Source organism: Manis javanica, chromosome 13, assembly GCF_040802235.1.
Source record: "Manis javanica isolate MJ-LG chromosome 13, MJ_LKY, whole genome shotgun sequence".
Lineage (NCBI taxonomy): Eukaryota > Metazoa > Chordata > Mammalia > Pholidota > Manidae > Manis > Manis javanica.
In genome coordinates, this window is record NC_133168.1 from 78,639,742 (window position 1) to 78,663,620 (window position 23,879).

A 23,879-nucleotide genomic window follows, 5' to 3' on the forward strand; every position below is an offset into this window, starting at 1 on the left:
AAAAGAGTGAGTCTAGAGAATAAAACAAAGACAAGGGATGTTGCTAAGTCACAACAGAAAGAAATATTCTAATATTTGCCATTCAAATAAGTCAGTGCAAATCTAGAAAACATAAGACAACGCCTAGGAGCACAGCCAGAAAGAGGATGTAAAACAAGACGGTCTGCACCCAGCAACTCGGCTCCAGCCTTGGCCCATGTAGAATCAGCCCACCTGCCACGTGTCCAGAGCAAACCCTGCAGGGCCTGCCCGAGGCCCAGGTCGCCCTAGGAGCGTAGTTCCTTCCCATCAGCCCCTCATCTCTCCGCCCCTTCTCGTCATTTCTGCTCCGAGTATCAGTCTTTGTTCCAGAGTTAAGAGCAAACAAGAGTAAAGCGCAAAAACCCAAAGAAAAGGGTAAAAATTAGAACAAAAGAGTCTATTTCCATATCAACCTTGAAAAATATCATCTGGAAAAATATAAAGACATGTAAACAGCCCCACAGCTGAAGGCACTGCACTGTGGGTGAACCACCTGAGCATGGGCAGCAGACGCCACACTCCAAAGCAAAGGTCAGTGGCTGCACATTTGACTTTTGCCACTTTTAACACCATGAGCCTCGTCTGCCAAGCAATGTAAGGCAGGCACAACAGCAGGATTGCAAACCACAACACGGCCCCCAGTAGCTCTGGGACCAGGCACCACCCAGACACCGGGCTGAGCCCCTCCCTGGGCTCTGCTCTCAGGCCTCCCACCTGGGCAGACTGCCCCCAGTTCCTCTCAACCTGCCGTCCAGTGCTGGCCCAGACCCCAGGAAGGCTGGGCCTTCCAACCTGCATTGTGGGTATGCCCGGGGTTTTAGTTTCAGCCCCTCCCTCCTCCAGGTCCCAGGACTGTGCTTCTTGCTTTCTGCCCCAAATTTTATTCCCAAAATGACATGGAGGCCTCTCTACCCACAGCACAAGTCCCATTTTGGCCACCAGGAGCCAGGACTGGGGCCCTGACACCCCCCTGCCAGGCCTCCCAGGATGGCAATGCTGTGTCCCTCCACTGACCTCCAGTATGCCCCATCAGCCCTCCTGCAAGGGAACCCCACATTGAATTCCTCCCTCCTCCACCCCTGCCATGCCTCTCTCTCCTAGGATGGTGGGCTATGATGACCAATAAAAACGTAAGAATAATGGCCTACTACACAATATTCTGTTTAATTGTAAAATTTTACTCACCCGAAGAGGACTTAAAGGTTTTCAAATGCTGTTTTTGTGTTCAACCTACAGGCAATTCACCCAAGGAATACATTTCAAAACAAACTTCCACTGGAGTAATCATAGGCAATAAAAAAGTACAGCTTTCTCCTTTTTTCCAAAATGAATTGGGAACATAAATGCTCAATTAAAAGCAAAGCCCCAGGCACTGCTTAGCTCTGCCTTCAGCCCCATCAGCCAGATAAAGCCTCAGTGTGGAGGCGCCATGCATGGAGATGGGGTACCATCTGTCTTTCTCAGTCACCACTCACACTCAGCTCACATCATAAGTGCCAGAGGCCCTGCTCGCCTGCTTTCAAACCCCAGCCTGTGGACGGTGTGGGCAGTCAGAGCAGGGACAGTGGCCGGGGGCAGGAGGGCAGAGGGTGGAGGGCAGGCGCCAGGGGCCACACCACGGCCTGAGCTCTGCAGGTACCTGGCTGCGGGGCTCTGGCCTCCCAGGTTGGCCTGAGGCATCAGGGCTGCATGTGCCCCTCCCACAGAGGCCCTGAGCCCCAAAAGGCACAGCAAAGGCTCCTGACTCGCCATCCTGTCTTGGACTGTACTCCCCTCCCACATGTCAGGAAGACTTGTCATCCAGCTGTCATAGGAACAGAGGTCCAGGTCACCAGGTTGATAAAAGAACAGGTAACCGGCTCCAGGCAGAGACGGGGCCTGCGCAGACACAGCCACGCTCGGCTCGGAGGGCCCAGGAGCCCCACCGCCACCCTGGGGGCATCTGCAAGCCTGCAGCCCTTGTTACAACTCCCACCTCCAGCGCGAACACGCCAGATCCCTTTCCCCCAAACGACTCCGCGCGGTTCCCAAGGGAAAGTCTGAACCTAATCGCTGAGTGTGGACTACGTGTTCTACCTCTGTAGTTTGGGGTGACAATACTGTAAAAGTCCCAAGGGTCACACTTGGGTGCCTGAGACTTTGTAACAGAGCAGGGACAGCAGGAAGTCCCCAGGAGTAAGCACCACATTGATGCCTGGGCAGCAAGTGGCTGTGGAAGGGGTGCTGCGCCTGGCTCTCCTGGAGGGCACTCTGCGCAGGTCCCATGGCAGCCACAGCGCTGGGGCCGGATGGCTCTCAGGGAGGGCTTCACGCCCCCCCGCTCCTCCCCCAGAGAGTCATGGGCCAGGGAACAGGGGCACTCATGGCTCTCGCCGTGACCATCCCGGGGTCATTTCTATCACTGCCCTCCCACCTACTCGAACCAGACCCCCCACTTCTGACCTCCTCCCCCTCTAAGCCCCTTCGGGAGATTTCATGGAGTCAGAGGCTCCTTAGGAGTTGCTAGGAAGACAACTGCATCTGGGATGAGGAAAGATCAGGAGCTCAAACCCACGAACTTTCTTGAGGTCCTATTAGGTATCAGGCTTTGTAAAAACTGCTTCCCTTTTATCACTTTGGATCCTCATTTCTGTAGGCATTTTGTTTATTATTACAAATTTGAGACTGAGAAACTAAGGATGTGGCAGGAGGGAGGTTCAAATGGTGTCGAGATGGCCATGCACCAGATGCTCTTTGCAGGGCCACATGGGCCTCCTGACATCCACAGGAGACACCGACACGACAGCCCAGCTGGCTGGTGCTGGGGCAGGGCACACAGGGGCCGGGGTTGGGGGGGCAGCCTGCACAGCTCCACAGCTACAACCCAGGCACAGGAACTAATGGGAACAAACCACTGGAGGAAGTCGGTGCCTTTCCAGACCCTATGGAAATGGCACATTTTATTGGGTGAAACACAAGCCCTAAAGAGGCAGTCCCAGTCTTCCTGGGGCCCGTCACTGAAACTCAGAGCTGGTGTTGGTTCCCAGCAGTGGGGGGGTGTGAAGGCCCCACAAGGCAGCATGCTCCTCCCCTTCCGTGAGAACACCTGGAGAAGACTGCTGTCCCCACCCCCCATGGACTCCTGAGCAGCCTTTGAGCTTCAGATGTGGCTTGGCGAGATGACTGGAACAAGCTCGGAGATGGACGCATGGGCGTCAGGTCCCTCAACACCCCCAGTGCAGCCCAGCACGCGTCACCTCTGCTCGCCGACTTGGTGTCCCCACGGCTTGCTGCGTCCCAGCTCTCCTTGGGCCCCACCCCTCCCCACTCGGCCCATCCTCTTTATCCGGGAGACTTGCCACTTCTTCCACGAAGCCTGCTTGACAGCCCAGCTGGATTGCTCTTCTGTATTTCCACAACACCTGTGTCTTCTATGTCGTTTCCACAAAATCCACCTTTCAACCCCACAGCATGAGGATGGTCTGTCCCCACAGCCGGCTCTGCACCAGCCAAGAGCCCCCTTAGCATCCACTGGCTGACAGCCGCTGAAGCTGGTGCTAGGGAGGCCAGCACACACGCAAGAACAGCACCATTACCTTCACTGGTGGTTTGGAGGAAGGGAGGCAGGAGTATCAGGTGGGGCGGACCGAGTCCACGGAGAGCCCGGGACATGGTTCGTGGAGTGTGGACAGAGCCCCCAGCCAAGACCCACCGAGAAAGCGGGCCTGAGCTCTGCACCGCCTGCGCTTCTGCCCACACGATGCGGGCTTGGCTACCCCAGGGCTCCAGCTCCTGCTCCCACTGCCTCTCGTCCTGACTGCAGCAGCGCAGCCCAGCCACAGGCCCCCCAGGGCCGTGTGCCCCCAGTGCAGCTGGAGTGACGGAGGTGCTTCCTCTGCTCGTCTCATCTGGGCCACAAACGAGGCACTCCGACCGTGGTTTCAGACAAGGAAATGGTGGTGAACAGTGGGGGAGCTACGTGCTCGAGCATCTGATTGTACAAGGCACTGACTGCGTGTAAACTGGGGCTAAACGCTCACGGCTGGAGAACAGCAGGAGCACCTTCCCAGCTTTGGCATCCGTCTTGCGGCTGGTACAGAGGCCAGCGGGCTTCCCTGCCACAGAAGCTGAAGGGAATGAGGCGGTTTGAAGGAAAAAGATTTTAAGAAATCCTGTGAAGCTGTTGGTGCCCATCTGACTTCATGATTATTTTTGCATTAAGGTGGTTTATAAGATTACTTGAATCCAGTCATTTTTATTTCTCAGATGTGGCTTGTTAAACTAATTTTCTGTGAAGAGCAAACACAGAATATTCAAACAAACTAAATTTGGTAATGTTAAATAAGGTCCAGGATCGCCTTTGAGCAAGGTGGGAGGGTGTGCGCTGCACTGTGGGGGTTGCCCAGGACAGGGAGCGGCTGGCTGGGGACGCAAGACAGTCTGGCTGGGCTTTCTGGGTTCCCTGTGAGATGGCTGGTGTGAACTTTCTCCTCTGCCTGCTCTTCAAATCTTCAGGCACGTCTGCCTGACTCACTAAAGCTTGTATGCCAGGGGCCCTTAGACCCGTGAGCCCAGGGACACAGCAGCCAGAGGATGGGGGCAGCTAAGATCGGCCTCCCAGCCCCAGCTCGGCTGCTACCTGCCAAGGTAACCCCACAGCTAGCGGCAGCAAGTGTCTGGGGATGCGTCACACCCACAGGAACCACCTTAAAGGTGATGAGGAAACCCTTGCAACTACTCCACACTAAGCTGTCCCACCAGGCCCACCAACAGGTGCCGGGCAGAGCAGGCCTGTGAGGCAGGCAGCCCCTCTGGCTTTCAAGGGGCACATGGTGCTGTGAACAAGGAGGCCTGGGCAGGTGGAGGGCACGCATAAGCGGCACACACACTTGCTATCGCCTAGGGCTTAGGCGAGGTCCTGGGCGGTGCCTAGAGGGCAGGCTTGTGCAGGGTCTGCGTGCACAGCAATGCGCTCACACAGAACACCTCGGCCTTCTTGCACCTTGGTTTTCTCAGCTGACAAATGGGATGATTGTGCCCTCTCCTGAGAATTGTGATTAAGTGAATTATGATGCACAGAGCCCAGCATGTGGCCAACAGTCATCTTTAAACAGGGAATCAGAAGTTCCGATCTCCAAAGAGCCTTGGATTCCCCCAGGTACTACACTCTCTGTAAGACCTGAGGTCCAAAGAGCTAGACTGGCTCTGCTGACATCACGGAGTCGGTTCACTGGGAGGAGAGCATATTTGTCATGACTGCCGTGGGACAGGAAACTGGAAAAGGTGGCAGGGAAATAGGCCAGCTCAGGAATCAGGGGATCCTGGGAGCCAGCCCCCATGTACATGCACACACCTGACCCCACAGAAGGCAGCGGAAGAGGAGCCGCATATAACCCCGGGTTAGCAGCTAGGGAGCTCATGATGTGGAGGGACACCTTCAGGGTGGAGGCCAAAAGACAAAGATGCCAGAGTGACGTGGACCCCGCCTCCAGGTGCGCAGGACCCTGGACAGCACACTCGCCCTCCAGCACAGAAGACAGTCTGGCCCCTCGGCCACCCCCTCCAGGCTCCAGAACCTTCCCCTCCCTCCTCACAGCATGGCGTCCCCTTGCCTGGAAGAGCTCAGTCACCCAGGAGCAGAGGCCCGGCCTACTGTTCCTTTGACAAGGGCAGTTCCAGCAGTGCCTGTTGCCCACACCAACCCAGAGGAGCACGTCCTCGCGACCACACGACGCACAGCCCCATGCAAGCTCCACAGCACAGCGCCCAGCACTGACTGCGCTCAGCTCCTTTTGGGGAGGGGAGGCCCTCTGCCCCTGGCCATGGACAGCATCGAGGAGTCCAGGCCCCTACTGGGCCTTGCCTAGCCAACTGGCTTTTACCTCAGTGCCCCTTTCAAGTGACCCACACTTCCTGAGGAAGGGGGCCCACCCCGGCTTTCCTCTTTGCACATCATAGGGATGGCGGCAAAGTGCTTGCTGAGTAAAAACACATTTCACTTTCCATGGCGACAACTGACAGTGCAAACAGCCAACACCACATGAGCCTGGCCAGCCCCCCCAGAGCCTCCCCCACCACGGAGTGGGCCCCAGCCCCTAGCTGGCACTGCTGTGCAAATGTCACTCCTGTAGAGAACGCCTGTCCACAGCCCCGTGACCCTCAGGTGCTGCAGGAAGCTATGGTCTCCGTGTCTGTGGGACGGGCTCCCTTTCCTCAACAGCAGTCATGCCCAAATTAGCCCAAGAAACAGGCCCAGGAGCCTAGGGTGAGGCCCCAGTGGGGCGGCGCTCCTGGTACATTCACAGGGACACCCCGAGGGTGGCTCTGAGCATGCCTGCTGTGGATGCATGGTGTCCCCACGATCTGACAAGAGGAGAGTAAGAACACGTACACGGTGGGAAAGTGAGCACCACTTGGAACAACAAAGGCAGCTACGGAGAAGGGTCAGGTGGGCGAGCAGAGCCAAGCCCACCTTGTCCAGGGTGCTGTCCTCCTAGCTGTACCTGCAGACCCATGGGCCCCTCTGCCTGGTGCAAACAACCCCAGGTGAGGCTGGGGGGCGCCCAGAGAAGGCCACCCTCTCAGCTAGCTGTTGGGGCCTTGTGTATTTAAACTTCCCATAGTCTAAGGGCAACACCTGGCACCTCTGAACAGAACTGTCCCCACCCCCACCCCCCTGCTAGGCAGGACACCTGGCTGCAGGAGGGTGCTGTGACCAGGGGGCCAGCCTCCAGGTGGGCTGACAGCTGGTCTTGCTGTGCAGCCCCAGTGTCCTGACAGGTCCCCCCCAGAGAGATCCCGAGGGCCCTGGGAAGAGGGGGTATAGGGAGGTCCACGGTACAGTGTAGGTGGGTGGGGGGCAGTAAAGAGACACTTCTAGCTCTGCGTCACTGATGTGACAGTCCCTGCACATGCTCACACCTCTGCCCTCAAGTTCATCTCCAGCCCTTCTCTGGTGGCTCTCTCGCAAGCCTACTGCTGGGGGAATGTGTCCAAACACACAGAAGAACCCATGACAACCACTAACCATGCCTTTCCACCGGGCAGAAGACAAAGCCAGGCTGTCCCGACACACAGCATCCGAGCCCTGGGGCTGACACGGAAACAGACACATCAGCTCACAAGGCCAGCAGCTTCCTGCTGGGAAATCAGACACTGATGTGCCTTTGCTCCCAAATTATGTCTTGATGGCCACTAAGTTTGACACAGGCTTCAGGATGCTAGAGTGTGCACACCTGCTAGGTGTTGGAGACACGCTTCACAACCCCAGCTCAGCCTCTTTCCAGGGTGGCCCAGCAGCTCCTTGGCCTCAGTGCCTTCTGCAAACAGAAGGTGGCTGTGGCTGCAGCCTGCACAGGGGCTCCAGCCTCTCCAGTAACTGGGCAGTCACCCCGTCCACATAGGTCTCACTCACTGCCTCTATAAAATGGGCACAAACACCTCTCCTCTCTGTGGCCAGACCTAGAAGTGCCTTGTTTCAGCCTTACACAGTCACAGGGATGAATACAGTTACCACGTGAAGTAAGATGCCTCTTCGGGGAAGTCTGAGGATGGAGACAGTGGTGTCTGAAGGTGACTATATGGCATGTGCATCTCTATTATTGCTTCATGAAGAACATTAAGGAAAACAAAACATTGCATAATTGGTTACCCTGGTCACAGTGCACAGTGCCTATGACAACATATAGTTTTATGTAATACATTTCTGATGGTTTAAAATATAATGAAAGTAAAAAGAACCTTTAGGTTCTAGGAGATTCAGGCAGTCAGTTCACCTGGGAGACCTGCACGCTTCTGTGACATTCACACACACAGCCAAGACATGTGACAATCACAAAGTCACGGAGAGCGAGCCCCAAGCCACTGTCTCCTGGAGTGTCAGGACCCACCAGGCATCGCTCCCCAGTCCTTCACCACTCTGGGGCCGGCTCAGGCCTTCCTCACCCTACAGCCCACTCGCCATAACCACCTCCAAAAGATTTCCTGGTTCCAACCTCCTCCCTAACCCAGCGTGAGACCTGCCAGGCTGGTAACAGCCCTGCTCCTGTGCGCCTCCCCACCCCACCCCTGCTGTCCCTGCTCCCACACCCGCACCCTCACCTGCAGGTTCTGGAAGCACAGAGCCAGTCCCCTATGTCCCAGGTGGAAGTCTGCATCCCACAGGCCCGGTGGGGGTCTGTGCCTCTCCATACTTTAACCACTTCACCCACTTCATGCCACATTTTGTCTGCACCCTATCAGTGGTACCACCATGTGCATGATATACAAGGTGTGTGACATTTCCTAAGGATGCCTATCAGTTTATCTCCAAAGGGACTGGAGGCCCCTTTGGTTTGAAGCAAAGTCACATTACAAATAACAGGGCTGAGTAACTTCAGGCATTTATGAGATACCTGTTTATCCAAAGATCAGCACAGAAAATCAAGAATCAAGGGAGGCTATAAAAGCAGCTAACCGAACAGGGCTCAGGCCCCCTGCAGCCATTCATCATGCCCAATGAATAGCTGCAGATCCACTGAAACTCATGGCCTTTATCCAGGACCACTGTGCTGGGAAAAGAAGTAGTTTAGAGCAAGTATGTACATAAGTCAGAGCACATTTAGGAGGAAGAAGTAGAGAGATGGGTGTGAGGGTTCTAGTGACAAAGTCCCAGAGAGCAAGCCTAGAACCAGGACCCCCTCCCAGCACCTACCGTCTTCAGGGAGGAGGCAGCATAGGGAGGAATAGGAGCAGAAACGTGGGGTAACAGAGGATAAGGGGAAAGACAAGAAAATGAGAAGTATAAGAAAAGCTAAAGGAAGTGAGCACAGCTCACCCCCACTTGTGCTCAAGCTCTAACTAAAACCAGCCCTTACTCACGGCACACCCTGGGGAAGGCTTAGCACTCCCCCCAGGGGCCAGCACGTGTGTGGACACAGAGTAAACCAACTCAGCAAACTCAAGAACGAGATCAAACAACACTGGACAGAGAACAGATGCTATTCAGAACCGGAAATGTTCACAAGCCAAAATATAAAGAAAAGTAGAAATAAAGGAGAACATGTTTGTACCTGAAACTAAAAATGAAGGGAATATTTTTAAAAGTCTTACTCTAAGTTTCCTATTAAGTAAAATATTAATAAGTGAGGGGAGGGGGAAGGTTACAAATGTCATGCATGACCTTGAAGATGTGATCATGCTGCACCGGTGAGTGTGGCTTCTAAGCAGGACTGCGGGCCGTCCGGAGAAGACACCACACCCAAGGAGTGCTTCCAGACACAGACGCGGCAGGTACTTACTAACCACGGCCCACAGAACTCAGAGAAGGCCTGGCGGCAGCGGGAGAGCATACTCCCAGGTGAGGAACGATGGCCAGGGAACCATGCAGTCCCCCTCTGCTGCACGGAGCACCGACTGCCCCGCATGTCAGCACACCTCCAAGTGAAGCTTGTGAACATTCGGGCTGACACTCCCGGGGCATCACATGAAAGTCAGAAGACGCCCACTCCTGGCAGTGGAGGTCAATCAGAACCACTTTTAGTAACTGACCTAAGCAAACACCGCAGGGTCATCTACTTAATACAGGGACTGCAGTTCCCACTGGGTGGCAAGTTAGCCAGGTTGGCCACCTGTTCTGTTGCAACTCTGCCAGCCCTGAGCGGAGCCCAGATCAGCATAAGCCACTACCATGCGGCCCCGACACTGGGGCCAAATCCAGATGCTCTCTGCTCCCCACACCTGGAAGCCTCGGTGCCAGGTCACCGGGAGTTTGTTGTTCTTGGCATTGTTTCCATGCATTTCTTCTAGAGGCTGTTTTGTCACTTGAAAGCTCTGATCTCCTTATGCCCTTGATTGGACCTCTGCTAAGGAAACTTAAAACCAGGAGAATTGGCCGTGCACCAGGGGCCATGCAGCTGAACCGCAGAGCCAAGATGATGCACTGTTTCCGTGTCCCACCCGCTCTCCTCGGTCCCCTGAATCAGAAGCTCCTCTGATCTGCAGCCACAGGTATGTACACTCAGATTGTTCATAAAATGTCCCCAGCAGTTTTGTAACAGTGTATTAAAAGAAAGATTATACCATTAATATCCTACCCCAGGCTCTTTGAAAGAAGTGGTGGTTAATTCAACATGTTCTCTGTTCCTTATTAACACAGTCCCACCAGTTTGAACTTTAACTGTACCCACTAGGTTACATTGCCAAACAGCAGCTTAATTGGTGTTAGCAGTTTGGGGGAGAAAGCCAATAGAAGCAATTCTTGCAAAGGTTCCAGTGAGCACGCTCTGGCTCAAACACACCTCTTGGCCAAGACTGACTCCCTCTTTGTGGAAGGAAGGGACCAGCACACTCCCCCCCACCCACAACAGCTCCTCCTAGCTATTGGCTTCTCTCTCCACCCCCCTGCAAGGAAATTCCTCTCAATTAGGATCCTCACCATTCTGGTTGACAAAATTAATGACCTAGCATGCATTGTGTGGTGTTGCTGTTTGTGGGAGTGTGTGTGTCATTTTTAACAAGACAGAATATCTTTATGCCCATAAATCTCCATGAAGGCATGGCCCATGCAAATGCCCTGCCACCCCCAGGTGGTTTATTTGCCCTGGCAAGACCTAGACACTTGGGAAGTAACTTACTTGGCTTAGAATTTGACCTACACAGAAACCACCTGCTTTGTTTCATGTTCAGGTGACCACCGGGGTCAGAGGAGAATTTCCTCTTGGGGAGTTCACTGAGTTTCCCCGTATGGACACCACCGTCTGCCAGAGTACTCCCAGCGACTGCTGACTCATTCCCTGGTTACCGCGTGGAGAACTTTCAACCTGTGCTAAGTTGTTGATCAAATGAAAACCTATTTGAGGCTGCCAGGTGCCCAGCCTGGCCTCACAGGGGTTCCTCCCCCATTTTCTGAGGATTCACCCAGCTGAGGTGACTTTCAGGTGACACAGGTGCTGTCACAAATCAATTCCTAGACCCAGGAATAGGGGCTGCTTCCACCCACATGGTGGGAACCCTTTGCCTTCCTGTGGCTTTATCCGTCACAGCCAGCCAAATCCAGGCTGTGTCACTAGATGACATCTGTCCCTGAGCTCCAGAGACCAGCACTGGCCACCCACTGTGGGGACCCTGGGCGTGCTCAGCAGGCAGCCCCAACATCCCACATATACTCATGCTGTGCCTGCCGTGCCCGTCACAGGGCACATGCTCCACCAGGCTTCTCATGCCAAACATGAGCAGCTGATTTGCTCCTTTTTGTCCCGGGTGACTCAGTCTCCCAGGGAATCTGAAATCCTTCAGGACCCACGTCATGCTTAGGAAAGAGCCCCAGCGGGCCACCACCAACTGTTCCCTCTGCTTGGAACCATTCCTAAACTCCAAGGGCTCTCACCTGGCCAACCGCTCTTGCCCCCAGCTCTCTGAGCAAACAGGACTAGCCCACAGCCCTCGCTGACTACCTGGGATGGCCAAGGCCTGGGCACAGGGCTTCCACAGCACCTTAAGTGCAAAAAGCTGTGTCCTGGCCTGTACCCTCACTCTGGGCCCCAAGGCCAGGGAGAACATCTCACTCACCCGCATGAACAACCCCACCACCAGACCCAGGAAGGAGGGTGGGGCCCTGGGCTGTACTTGGAGCACCTAGCATTTCACACAATCAACGAGTCATTACAGAACATGGTCCACCCTGCAGGCTCACTGATCCACTCTGCTCAGAACCCAAGAAAAACTGCTCCAAACTCACTCTGCACCTTCAGAACCAAGAAGGTGAGCACAATACTGGCCTCAGAGGTGGACAGGCTCCAGGCCGCAGGCTTGACTCGCAGAAGCACTCAGGAAGGAGGAAGGTAGATTACCGATCAAGCCCCCCTGTGGGGGTCACAGACTCAGAAATAACGTTTCCCAATGGGGCAAGTGCAGCTTTCCTGCTTCCCCTTCAAGGCTTACGTGCTCAGGAACCACTGTAGGCTCTGCAAATATTGTGCATGGCAGCAGAGTGATGTTTTGCATTCAACATTAAACAATTCACATAACTCTCAAATTTGTACAAGTAGCCCTAAGCACACCCCCTGCAAGAGCATGTGGACTCTTTACCAGAGCTGGAACTGGATTATGGACTAACTGGATTATGGACTAACTAGATTATGAAACTAACGCTTCACTAGATTATGAAACTAACGCTAGTGTGGAACTAGATTTGCTTTAAGAAATAGGGAAAACATTATGGGCAATTTATATGATGAAATATTTTGTAATACTTCCTATGATAAGTTTTGGGACATGTTTAACATGTTATGCATAGTTTGAGTTTGATATGCAAAATTCACAGTTCATATCTGAATCTATTCTTTAAAGAATTTTATGGACAATTTCAGTTGCTTTTGAGTTCAAGTTCTCTAAAATTAGAAGTTTTTACTACACTGACTCATGAAAAGTTATCTCATTTGGCATTACTGTTCATAAAACAATATGTGAAAAACTTTTCTGCTGAATTCAAGGCAGGAAAAATAAAATGTATGAAATGATGTATTTTGTTATGTTTTAATTTTTATTACTTATTGCAGTGTCACTGCCTATCAACAGGCAGACATATGCAAGAATGATGAAATTTAGTCATCATTGATATGATTTTCAATCATAGAAAAGCCAGAATCTCACACTTTAAAAAAAATTTTGGTGCTGAGCAACTATATTCATTAGGGTAGGAATAGATAACACATTTATAACTTCAAAGTGTTTTTAAAATATGATACAAGGTGCCTCCACATATACAATTCCTAGGCCCTGCTCACGATAGTGATAATTCTGATTACATGCGCCACTGGGTAGCCTGTGTACTCAAATATTCCTAAAATAAAATGCACATGTATAAATGCATAGGGCTACACAAATTTAAGAGTCATGTGAATTGTTTACTTTTGCAGTAATATTTCTGAAACGAATGCATGATGCCCTTTCTCCATCATGACAGAATAGAGTAGATTAATTCACACTAAGAAGTCAAGTCATTCAGAAAGTCATAGCTTTGGTGTGAGTGTCCCCTTAATGGCTGAGGCTCTGGGTCGCTGGGAGAGTACGCTATGGATGATTTCATCACTGAATAGTTACCATGCCTCTCAGCTTGGTTTTAGCTGTGACATGATGAGCATGTTCTGTGTTTACACAGTTCTGTTTATAATAATCATTTCTTCACCTGGTATGTATTAATCACTTAGGCCATGAAATAAACTGGAAAGACAGTGGTGAATAAGAGATGCTAGCATGATGGAGCTAATGTCCTGGTGGGGGACCAGTCACTGACCAAATGACTGTGCACATAGCTGGGACCGAGCAAGTTCCTAAAGGAATGAAGGACAGGGCACCTCTCAAAGTGTCATCAAAGCTGAAAACCAAAGGTGAGTAAGAATTTCCTTGGCAAAGAAAGGCAAAAAGAGCTACCGACACAATAGAGCACCAAACAGAACACGAACACACACATGCCACCCTCCACCGGAACAGCCCAAGTCAGACCCACGCGGGCCACATGGCTGGGATCAGGGAGGGGACGTGCCTGGCTTCCTCTCAAAAAGGTTTTGTACTAAGTGCAACGGGGCCATAAAAGCTGTAAGTAGAATGTTTCCCCTTCTGGACTGTGTAGGGACTGACTGACTCTGATCAGAGAGTAACTCCAGGACTCAGAGTGCGGCTTGGACAGGCAGACTCAGACTCACTTGAACAGCAGACTCATTAGATCTCGTGGGTAGGAACGTCAGCTGGATTGATGATTGATTAGACGCAGGGTGGACAAATATGAGAGGTCAGGGATTGTCAGAAATCTGACCAGGTAGCTGGAGACACACTTATATTAAGGTAACATCTCCATCTCAGACCTGTCTTCCAAGCCTTAGGGTAATCCAGCTCCTCTCTGCTGGAAACCAACTCCACTGTTTCCCAGAAAACTCAACACATCCAGTGTGACATCTGTCCCCTAAACCACCCAAAGGGCTCCTCCTCCATCTTTCCTTATAGCAAATATTCCTACCACTTGCTAATCTTGGAGAATTTTCCATGTCATCTGACTGGGCCAAGGGGTGCCCAGGCATTTGGTCAAACACTATTCCGGGCATGTCTGTGAGGGTATCTGTGCATCAGAGGGACATTGAATCCAGGCAGAGCAGTTTCTGGTAGGACTCGTCCAATCAGCCAGAGGCTGACTCTCCCTTAGAGGGAGCCCCCCCTGCCTGCCTGCTTCGGTGTTGGGATGCTAGTTCTTGTCCTGCCTTCAGACTCAACTTGAAACATCAGCTCTTCTGGGTCTCAAGCCTGCTGGTTTTCAGACTAGAACTTACACCCGGGCTACCCTGAGCCTCCAACTTGCCAAGTGCAGACATAGGGACTTGTCAGCCAATTCTTCATAATCATTCTCCTCTCCTCGCTATATTCTGGTGGTTATGTTTTTCTGGAGAAACTTAATACATCAGCCAAACAAGGGATGATATTACCTAGAAAGAGGTAAATTAAAAGCAGCACGCAGCTTTGGGGATGTACTTTGTGTGGCCCTGATGAAAAGGGAAGTAGAGAAATCGATTTTACAATGTCTAGTATCCACCTGTGGTTTCCTAGGGACATTTTGGGAAAGGTCAGGTGTGAAAGGTTGTAAACAAACACCAGGGCTGTAAACAGACCTCTGTCGCATTAAAGAATCAGCCAGGGTGAAAGGTGTTTCAAAGCACATGTCATCTTAGTTCTTGGAACAGTGGGAAGTCAGATTCCCACCTGCGGGCTACGCTGCTGTGCCATATCTCCCAGGGACAGCTGATGGCCTTGGGTTGGCATTCTACCTTTACACAAGGTTCAGTTCACATCAACTGAGACCAGTGTTTAAACTCAGACGAGACATATTACACTAGGAAGCACAGACTGATTTAACCAAACTGCCATACTAATCAAATACACAGCCTTGAAGGGGAATTAGTTATAATCAGAGCTGAAGCAGATCAACAGTGTGCCACTCAAGAAAGGCTGGCTGGCATTGGGAGGGGCATCATCTCTCTCATATCCCACATCATGCAAAACACATCTTATCTTTGACTCCTCTTGGTTGCTCTAAATTTCTTCAAAGAATATGAAGGAAAAAAGCGATTCATACTGTGTGAGGTCAAAGTACTAGGTTCTGTTTAGAAGACTGCAAAGCTGCCTTTACTGTAATTATAATTCAGAAAAGCTGGCAGCTTCCAATTTCTTTTCTGCAATTCAATTAACCTTACACATACCTTTCAGCTTTAAGGCATTAATTTTTTTCCACTTGAGAAAAAAAGAAATCATGAGACTATGAAATGTAATTGATAAATGAAATAATTTGGCACATTCTCCTCAGGTAACAATTGTTTTATGGGTCTACTTTCAATTCACCTGTTGCCTTCAGAAGCACTTAAATTGATTCTGGATATTATTTGCATTTTTGGGGGGGAGAAATTAGCTCCCACTTCTCACAGACAGTTGAGGAATTGGAACTTGATTTTGCATAAGAGGAAAGGGTTACATATGGAAAAGAAATGCCCCATCCCCCAAATAATTGGGATAAACTCAGCTGGATCATAAAAAACAGACACTTAAAAACCCCTCACACTGAAAGAGAATCTTAACAGTAATAAGGCAGGCATTGGTAACATACAGTATGCAGCCAAGGTGACTCAAGGTCAGCTTTTTTCAGAAGCATCTGCAGAAAGTATCTCCCCACCAACCACCTGGCCCTCATGAATACAATGCCCGAACATTTACAGCTACTGAGGAGCAGTGTGGTTTGCAAGGGGTGTAAAATAAAATGCATCTGTAGCTGGGGAAGCTGGCGTGGAGCAGGGGGGAATGTAATGTAAAAGTTGCAGTGGGCGAAGGAAATTTCTCCAGCATGCCAGCGTTTTAAGTCACCACGCTGGAAACAAAGGATTCAAACAGCCCGGAACCCGGCAAGGCACAGAAGGGCACTCTTCTATAAAGGACGCCCTCTGACCCCATGCTTCTCTTCCTCGTTCCGCTTGGCCACGTGTTCAGTCTTGAGAGTGTTTATGTTGCACAGCCCCCCCTGGATCTTTGTCTAAACAGGCAAGCATAGATACTACCCCCTTTGTCGGCTTCACGGAGTTCCCTGCAAAGCCTGCAACCATCTCTGTCCTTGTCTCCAACTCAGCCACCCCATTCATCCTCACCTATTCTTTCACCGCTGCCCTTATTAAAGGTCCATGTGTATTATATCATTTTTTAGCAATTTAATAAGTGTTTTCTGTGCAAGGAGTTTTGATAAGGATTATTTTTTTTGGTTAGTGATTTGAGTACACAATCTCGGGTTTTCGGTGTTCCATCCAGCCAAACCCAGCATTCTCACAAGCCCTTGCTAAGGTCGGCTGGGGGCTTTGCTCAGGAACATGTGTTCCTTTATGGTCCACATACCCACACTGCTAATCCCTCAGCAAAAACCTCCACGGCAAAATCTCTCACTGTATCAAGGGGTCCCCTAACTTTTATTCCAGTTAGGCTGTTGATATATGGAGTTACAATTCTTATACTTAAAATGTATCAGCTTAACATTTCATGTTTATTACTGAAACTTTGTTTATAATTACTCATTTATCTAGACATTTAGGTACAATTGCTATAATTTGTGGGGTAGCCTCTAGGCCTGTGAACCTTTCTGTCTGGCTGTCTCCCCAATCTCCCCAACACATGACCTCTTCAACTGGGTACTCTGACCTTTTTCCAGATAAGGGTATTTTCAACAGTCTCTGAATATTGTTGTTCTGCTGGCGCACCTTGTCCCTGAGGAGCATCTGAAACCCTGAGGTTCACACTGGTTTCCCGTGTTCCATGCCCACCAGTGGTAATTATGTTCAAATCTAGGCTGAACCCTCACTCTTGTTGCTCCAGGTCCTCTATCAATACCTCTCAATGTCTTACTTTGAATGTGTGGAAAGCATGGAGGTATCAGTATGCACAGAGTAGGTACTGCTGGCAGATTCCCTAACGCAGCATGCGTCGTCCACCCAGTGATGCAAACCGGGAACAGAGTCATCTTTGACATTTCCCTCTCTATCACCATGGCCCATCAGTGCCACACTGAAGCAGTTTGAAAATCATCCACTTCTCTCAGTTTCCACTAACCGCCCTCCTGACGGAGTCGCTGCCTCCTGGGGCTGTGCTGCTGCGGCAGGGAAGCCCCTCCCTGGCCACGGGACCATGGCGGCCAAAGCACTCCTTGTAAAACACAAATCTGAGCATATCACCACCCTCTGCATAAACTCTTCTAGAAAACTAGATGAAAACGTCTTTAACTTAGTAAAAGCTATATTGCCAAAACATTTGGTACACACACTTAGAAGAGGAACTAAGATCAGAAGCAAGGATGACCATTAACTCTTAAATAGCATACCGGCTGTCCTTGCCAAGGTAATGAGATGGAAGAAATGGAGGAAGAGAAGAGAGGAGAAAGAAATGAGTAAAAAGTTTGGAAAGGGGAAAAAGAATATTCTTATTGGCCAATGATATGATCCCATACATAGAAATTCCAACAGAATAGAGGGACATAATGAGAGTTCAAAAATCTTAATGGATGTAAAATCAACTTAAAAATCAATAGCATTTTGCTGGCCTATATTAACAGGTTTTTACCAAACTTATGTGATGAAACTTCATCAAATGCTTTCTCTGTCAATAGAGATGATCACATAGTCCATGTGGTTTATCAATGTGAAAAGTCAGGAACCTGATCAAAAATAGGAAAATTATGACAAGTCTGGAGCATGAAATATATGACTGGCAAGTTTATGACTATACAAAACTCACAAGCATCATGAGAAAAAAATGAGAGATGTCACTTTACAACTGTATTTATAAAGTTCTAAAAGTATGATAGAACGAAGAGTTAGTGAGCATGAGAAGGAATAAGGACCCTTGGGCAGCTCTCCTGGGGATGGAAACTGTTCCAGAGAACATTCCAGAGTAATGAAAATGAAGTATTAGCGCAGCCTGATCTGTTCATCTCACACTGTGTGGCCTGGAGACCCAAACCCTGTGACCGTAGAGGCCGTGGACAAGGGGACACCTATGTAGGTGGGTGAAGCACGGGGCAGAAGGCTGTAGCAACTCCCAGCGGGACTGACAGATCATACGCACGCCCCGTCCTCTGCATTGTAAAGGGCACACACACATCTAAGATCAGAGCACAGCAGAATGTGTCCCCATGAGCAGGAAGCCAGGGGAAAAATAAAATCACATTCAAGAGGTGCCTGGTTTTGGAGAAACGTGAGGCAATGCCCTGAACAGTAATGTGACTCTGTATATGAGGGTTTCTAACAAGGGCTTAAGACAAATGGCAGTCTTCAGAATTACTGGCAGTGGTGACAGCCAGTCAAATGGATAAGCTCCATTCAGGGAATGAGTCCTAGCAAAATAGACAAGGTCCAAAATATCTGGAATGTGTGTTCAGGAAGAAAGCTATTCAAGAAGTTGGGAATCAAGGATGTGCAGAGCAGAGCGTGGGAAAAGGGGAGGAAACCAGAGTCTAGAGGGGTCCACACTGTGGCAGGTGCCGACATGTATCACAGAACATTCTCAGGACTGTAAACAGCAGTCTCAGCTCTTTATGAATGGAGGCAGCGTCACCGAAATGACACAGGAATGGAACCCTGTGAGCTGCGTCTCACTCGCCAAGCACAGGGTTCAGAGAGCATGGCAGACAGGCTTTCAGGAATGAGAGTTTCCAACATACAGCATTATTAAGAAAATGTTGATTTACTAAGGGCAAGGTAAACAGGAACCTTCTAGAAAGAATTTCAGTGGTGTGGTTAGGAACAAAGCCAGATTATAGGTAAAGTGCAGGGGGAAGGTAACAGGAATTAAAATGTCTTGACTTACCTTTAAAGGCAGTTAATATCTGAGTACATTTAAAATGATGGAATATAAAGATGCTAACAATTATGAAGACAGCAATGCCAGAGAGGTAGAAATAAGATTGAGAAGTTGACTAAAGGATTATCTATTTTACTATTGCTGCTTCTTACAAATTTTCTTGCTAATATTCTATAACCACGAAAAAAAGTAGAATGTTCTTTAGTATAATTAAGTCTACATATTATTCCTAGTTAAATAAGTTCCTATTTAGTTCATTAAGATGTTTGTGGTTTTTTTTCGGGTCTGCAAAAAACTCCCTAGTTCATGCTCTGCAATCATTCTGTTGGAAACCTAATAAGATTGAGCTTGGTATCAAATAACAGCGAAATCCCTTGTAAAATAGTCACCAATAAGTCATACCCAAGATTAAAATGTAGGAACTTCTGCAGATTAAGTTGAGCTCATCAGGCAGACACTGGGGGGAGAAGAAACAGGCAGTGTGCTCGGGATGTCAATATTCAAAGAAAAACAGGAGCCACGAACCTAGACATTGGCTATTCCTGACTCTGCCACTTGCACTGCTGGCCCCTGGGTGTCACCTATCCTGGGGCTCAGCTATTCTGACTTATAATTAGGCAGTAATTCCTGCCACTCACCTCGTCCAGTTTTAAGGGTGTAAAGGGATGATACACGGGGGTGCTCTCTAAGCAAATGTCACCAACCACCACTTTTATTAACAGCAGAATAAGAACAACAGTCTCAGAAGCCAGGAATAAAGATAGGATGAATTCATGGCAGAAACAGGAAACGACTTAGTAGTATTTGGTGTTTTAATCTCAAATAACACTCCATTTCTAACCATCAGTAATCTTTACGCCACCTTTTTCTCATGAAAGTCAGAATTTCAAATGAAATTGGTAGGGAACCTGATGTGTTTTAGTGAATGTCAAATAAAAAGGAAGAGATGAAATTGAATCCTGGTGCATTCTTCAGTCAGCTGTATTTAATCTTTCTAGTCCCTGACATCTCCCGGATTTATAGGTGCATAGATGTACCCTCTATTCTCCAGGATGGATTTAATTACCGTGAAGTATTTTTCAAATAAACACTTCAGTGTCTGTGCCTGCCTCTGACTCATCACAGCTAAAAGCAAATTAGAGGTTGAAAAGGTCCATATCGTGTACAGAACTGATTTTCTAAATGGGAGGACAGATTTAAAAATTTGAGAAGGCTTCTGTTTTCACACACATTTAACCAGAACCTGTAATACAAAATAATGTTCAGAATTCCAATGGAATACTGATCAAATCAATGCAACTTGTTTAATTGTATTTACATCTCAAATCACACACTTTTCTCCTTTCCTTATCAATCTCCTTATTGCTATAGACATACTCTCACAGTGTCACAAGCATGTCAAGTAAAGGATGTATAACTCAAATCTCAGCATCCGAAAGATTCAGTTCTGCTTTTTACACTAAGCCTCATTTCAACCTGGAGGAACAAAGGTAAGCTTCAGCCATAATCCCTGCAGTGGGCTGGGCTTTGAATCAGTAACAGCTGATTCCAGTCATCTCACACGTTGCTCTCAGTGCTGTGACTGCTTCCCCAGCATCGTGTATGCTCTTCTGTCTCTGGCATACACGCTGCACTCGTGGGTGTGGGAGGCTATGCGTGTGAGCGTGCGCATGTGGTCAAACACCATCCCTCTTTATTACATCCCGGAAGTGAAAACTATGTATTCATCTCCGTTTCCAGGAAGATGGAATCCATGCTCTTGTTGCTATTCCTCTTATTAAGAACAAAGAAACATCTTGGACATTTCATATAAAACAAACATAAGACAAAGATGGAAAGAAGGTGGCAGGTTGGCTAAGGGCTTCAGGGCCTGAAGTCTGGCATGGTGGTTAGTGCCCTGTAGATAGATCCCAGACTTGGAACTGAAGAAACCAGGTGCCCAAAAATACCGATAGGCACAGGCCAAAAAAGAGGCATAGCCTCCACAGCCCAGTGGGCACAAGGGCTCCACCCACTGCCCAGCAGCAATGAAGCCACCCCTGCCCTCAGTTTCACCATGCAGCAGCCCCCCAAACTGGAGAGAAAGCTCAGGCAATGGGAGCCAGGATCTCTCCCAGCCCTCCCTGTCATAATGAGGTGGCACGGCCACTTCCTCTGGTGGAGGGATGTCAGTGCACACCTGTTAAGTCAGAGCCTTAGATAAGATCCAGGGCCTCATAGCATAATGCTCAAGTAGTCCAGGTTTAAAATATATCACTCATCACACTAAGAACCAGGAACATCTCCAACAGAATGAAAAAAGACAACCAATAAATGCCAAACCAAGATGAGAGATCTTAAAATTATCTGACAAGTTTAAAACCAGCCATGGAGAAAAATGCTTCAACAAGCAACTGCAGAGAGGCTGGCAATGAAGAAAACAGAAAACCTCAGCCAAGAAACCGACAGAAAGAAGAGCTAGATGGAAACATGGAATCTGCAAAGTACAAGAACCAAAATAAAAAGCTTGCAGGTTGGGCTCAATGGCTGAAGAGAGGCAATAGAGGAAGGAATCAGTGAAATTGGAGAATAGAAAGCCCTCACCTCAAAACCAAGAAAAAGCAACCGACCCAAAGCAAGCACAAGGAAGGACATAAATATAAGGAAATGAATATAAACAAAGATTAGAAATCAATGAAATTGAAAACAAAAATAGAGAAAAATCAACAAAGAGCTGTGTATTTTTAAAGACCAATAAAACTGGTAAACCTCAAACATGACCAACAAAAAAAAAAAGGTTAAGTACAGATCAGCAATATAAGGAATGAAAGGGACATCACTACAGGTCCTACAGATCAAAAAGCTAATGAGGGAATCCTAGGAACAACTCAGCACACATTCCACAGTATAGATGGAATGGACCTGGGATGGACCATGTCAGTATGTCCACCACAGATTGATGGCCCTCCATTGGATGCCCATGTGGGCTCCAGGAGGCAGCTGGCAGTCACCAGCCAGGCACCTGGGTGTGGTCTAGAAGCATGGGTGCGGAATCTGGAAGTGCTTATCTTCTACTGAGGGACGTGGCCAGACTCAGGCTGGAGGAGCAGGGAGGTCTAATTCTCAGAGCCCAGGACAGGGGCTCCTTTTGTCCAGGTCTAAATACTGTACTGATTGGATTTTTCTCTCCTCTTCCATCAACCGTTGATAAGGGGATGACACTCATAGATCTGGATGACTACTAAGTACTTGAGGCCAGAGTTAATGGCCATGGTGTAGATTTATATGACGGCTTGCAGCTGTACCATTCATTATTAAACTAGTACTTATGGGGGTGCCTGCCGTGAGCTAGGAGCTGGGCTAAGCTTATCATTTGGTGGTAGAAACATACAAGAGGGACCATGGGAGCTGGAGGAAAAGGGTACCACACCAGCACTGGAGTGGGGTCCGTGCACCCTGGGGTGGTCGCTGCTTTCCCTGCTCAGTCGCAATGTGGTCCCACCAAGGTTGCCGTATTCCTAGATGTCTAGGAAATGCATGTAAGCCACAGGGCTCTGCCTTCTCAATTCCTTGCCATATATGTTGGATAGACAAACATTACCTGGATAGCCACTCTGACAAAGTTTACCTTGTAGCAAGCTAGTCAGTGTCTGAGGTGGGTTCATTAGAACATACTAGTCCATACTTAGGAGCAGACCACCAGGTTTTCCACCCTGCAGTTCTCTTCAATAGCTTTTGAGTTTAATTACTTACTCCTCTGCCCTCAGGCGGGGTCCAGGGCTCTGCTGAGCAGAGTGCACTCGCCGGAGGTGGTCTGGGCTCCGGACAGCGCATTTAGAAATTTAGCCAGAAAACACAGGCACAGATTAAGAAAACAGTCATCTGAGCACCAGAAACGATCCATCTTTCCACCAAAGCTGTACCACCTGCCTTGTTCTCTGGGGCTCATCCCCACGCCGAGTCTGTGATGAGCCTCTAGTCTCCCTGGTGCATGTCGCCTCCACTGCAGCACCTACAGTTCCCACCACTGGGTTTGACTCACCGTCCTGTTCCAAAAGCACGGCTTGCATTTTGCTTCTCCTCGAAGCATAGGACCCCCCAGCTCTACAGCTTGACCTCGTGGCTAGTTGAATGCCCGTAAATAAGACCAGAACAAATCTGTCTGGTTTCACATTTGAGAAAGTGTCAGGGATTGTTTTTTTTTTTTTTAATCCTACTTGAGTGAATAAAATGAGAAAAATCTAAGGGAAGCAAAAGCAGCTCAAAGTTTTATGAAAAATTGGTGAGGCAACTGTGCAGAAAAAATACAAGGAACAGTGACTGCTTTTTGTTAAGTAACCAAGGTCTGGAAATCTGGGTCATAGCCCTGAGCAGAATTACAAAAACATTCATGCATGCTATGGAGAGAAAACAAAATAGGAATCTCTAGGGATGGCTGAAAACATAACAAGGAGTAAATGAACTGTGCATCCTAGAAGCACAATCATTCCTGACCCACTCGGTCATTTGTTCAGATTTTCTACAGCATGAAAAACAATAAAACTGAGTCTTGAGAAAATTCAGAGTGAAGCCAGAGACAATATAAATGAGCCCTGTCTGTGACGCCCTGGAGGCCAGTGGTGGCCATGTGATTTGTAGAGATGATTGATGTCACTGGCGCCATGTCCTAAATATAGTGTGAGTTGAACAGCTCATTAGTGCACCAATCAGTCTGTCCGTCACCAGATCCTATAGGTTCTTCCACAAGGTCATTCCATCGTCACCCCAACACATCGCTGTTGCTATCGCCATCACTCAGTTCAAAGCCTACTTCCTGCCTTGAGTCCCACTGTAGCATGTCGGGTCCTGCCTCTCCCTGCTGGTCTACTGCCAGGACCGCAGCGGGCTAGTCTTCCTGACACCCACTCCAACCATGCTGATCCTGATGAGTCGTGAAAGGTGCACCTTTCTTCCCACTGTTAGGCCTCATACCAGCCCCCACGAGGCCAGAGAGGTGATCCCCACCACCCTACAGTGGGCAGGCTGGGAGGGGCTTGCACTCCCAACTG

General features: G+C 49.1%; 1 protein-coding gene across 6 annotated transcripts in view; it reads right to left on the bottom strand.

Annotated features, from left to right (window-relative positions):
- Positions 1-23,879, bottom strand: part of RPS6KA2 (ribosomal protein S6 kinase A2) — a 291,734-nt gene that overhangs the window by 186,830 nt on the left and 81,025 nt on the right. Inside the window, exon 1 of one of the 6 annotated variants that reach the window (XM_037020850.2) lies at positions 9,279-9,344. The exons of the other annotated variants lie outside the window; for them this stretch is intronic. Within the exon in view, the coding sequence (XP_036876745.2) occupies positions 9,279-9,329 (51 nt within the window). The 5' untranslated portion in view covers positions 9,330-9,344. Of the gene's footprint in view, positions 1-9,278; positions 9,345-23,879 lie in introns of those variants that run through there. 6 annotated transcript variants of the gene reach the window in all.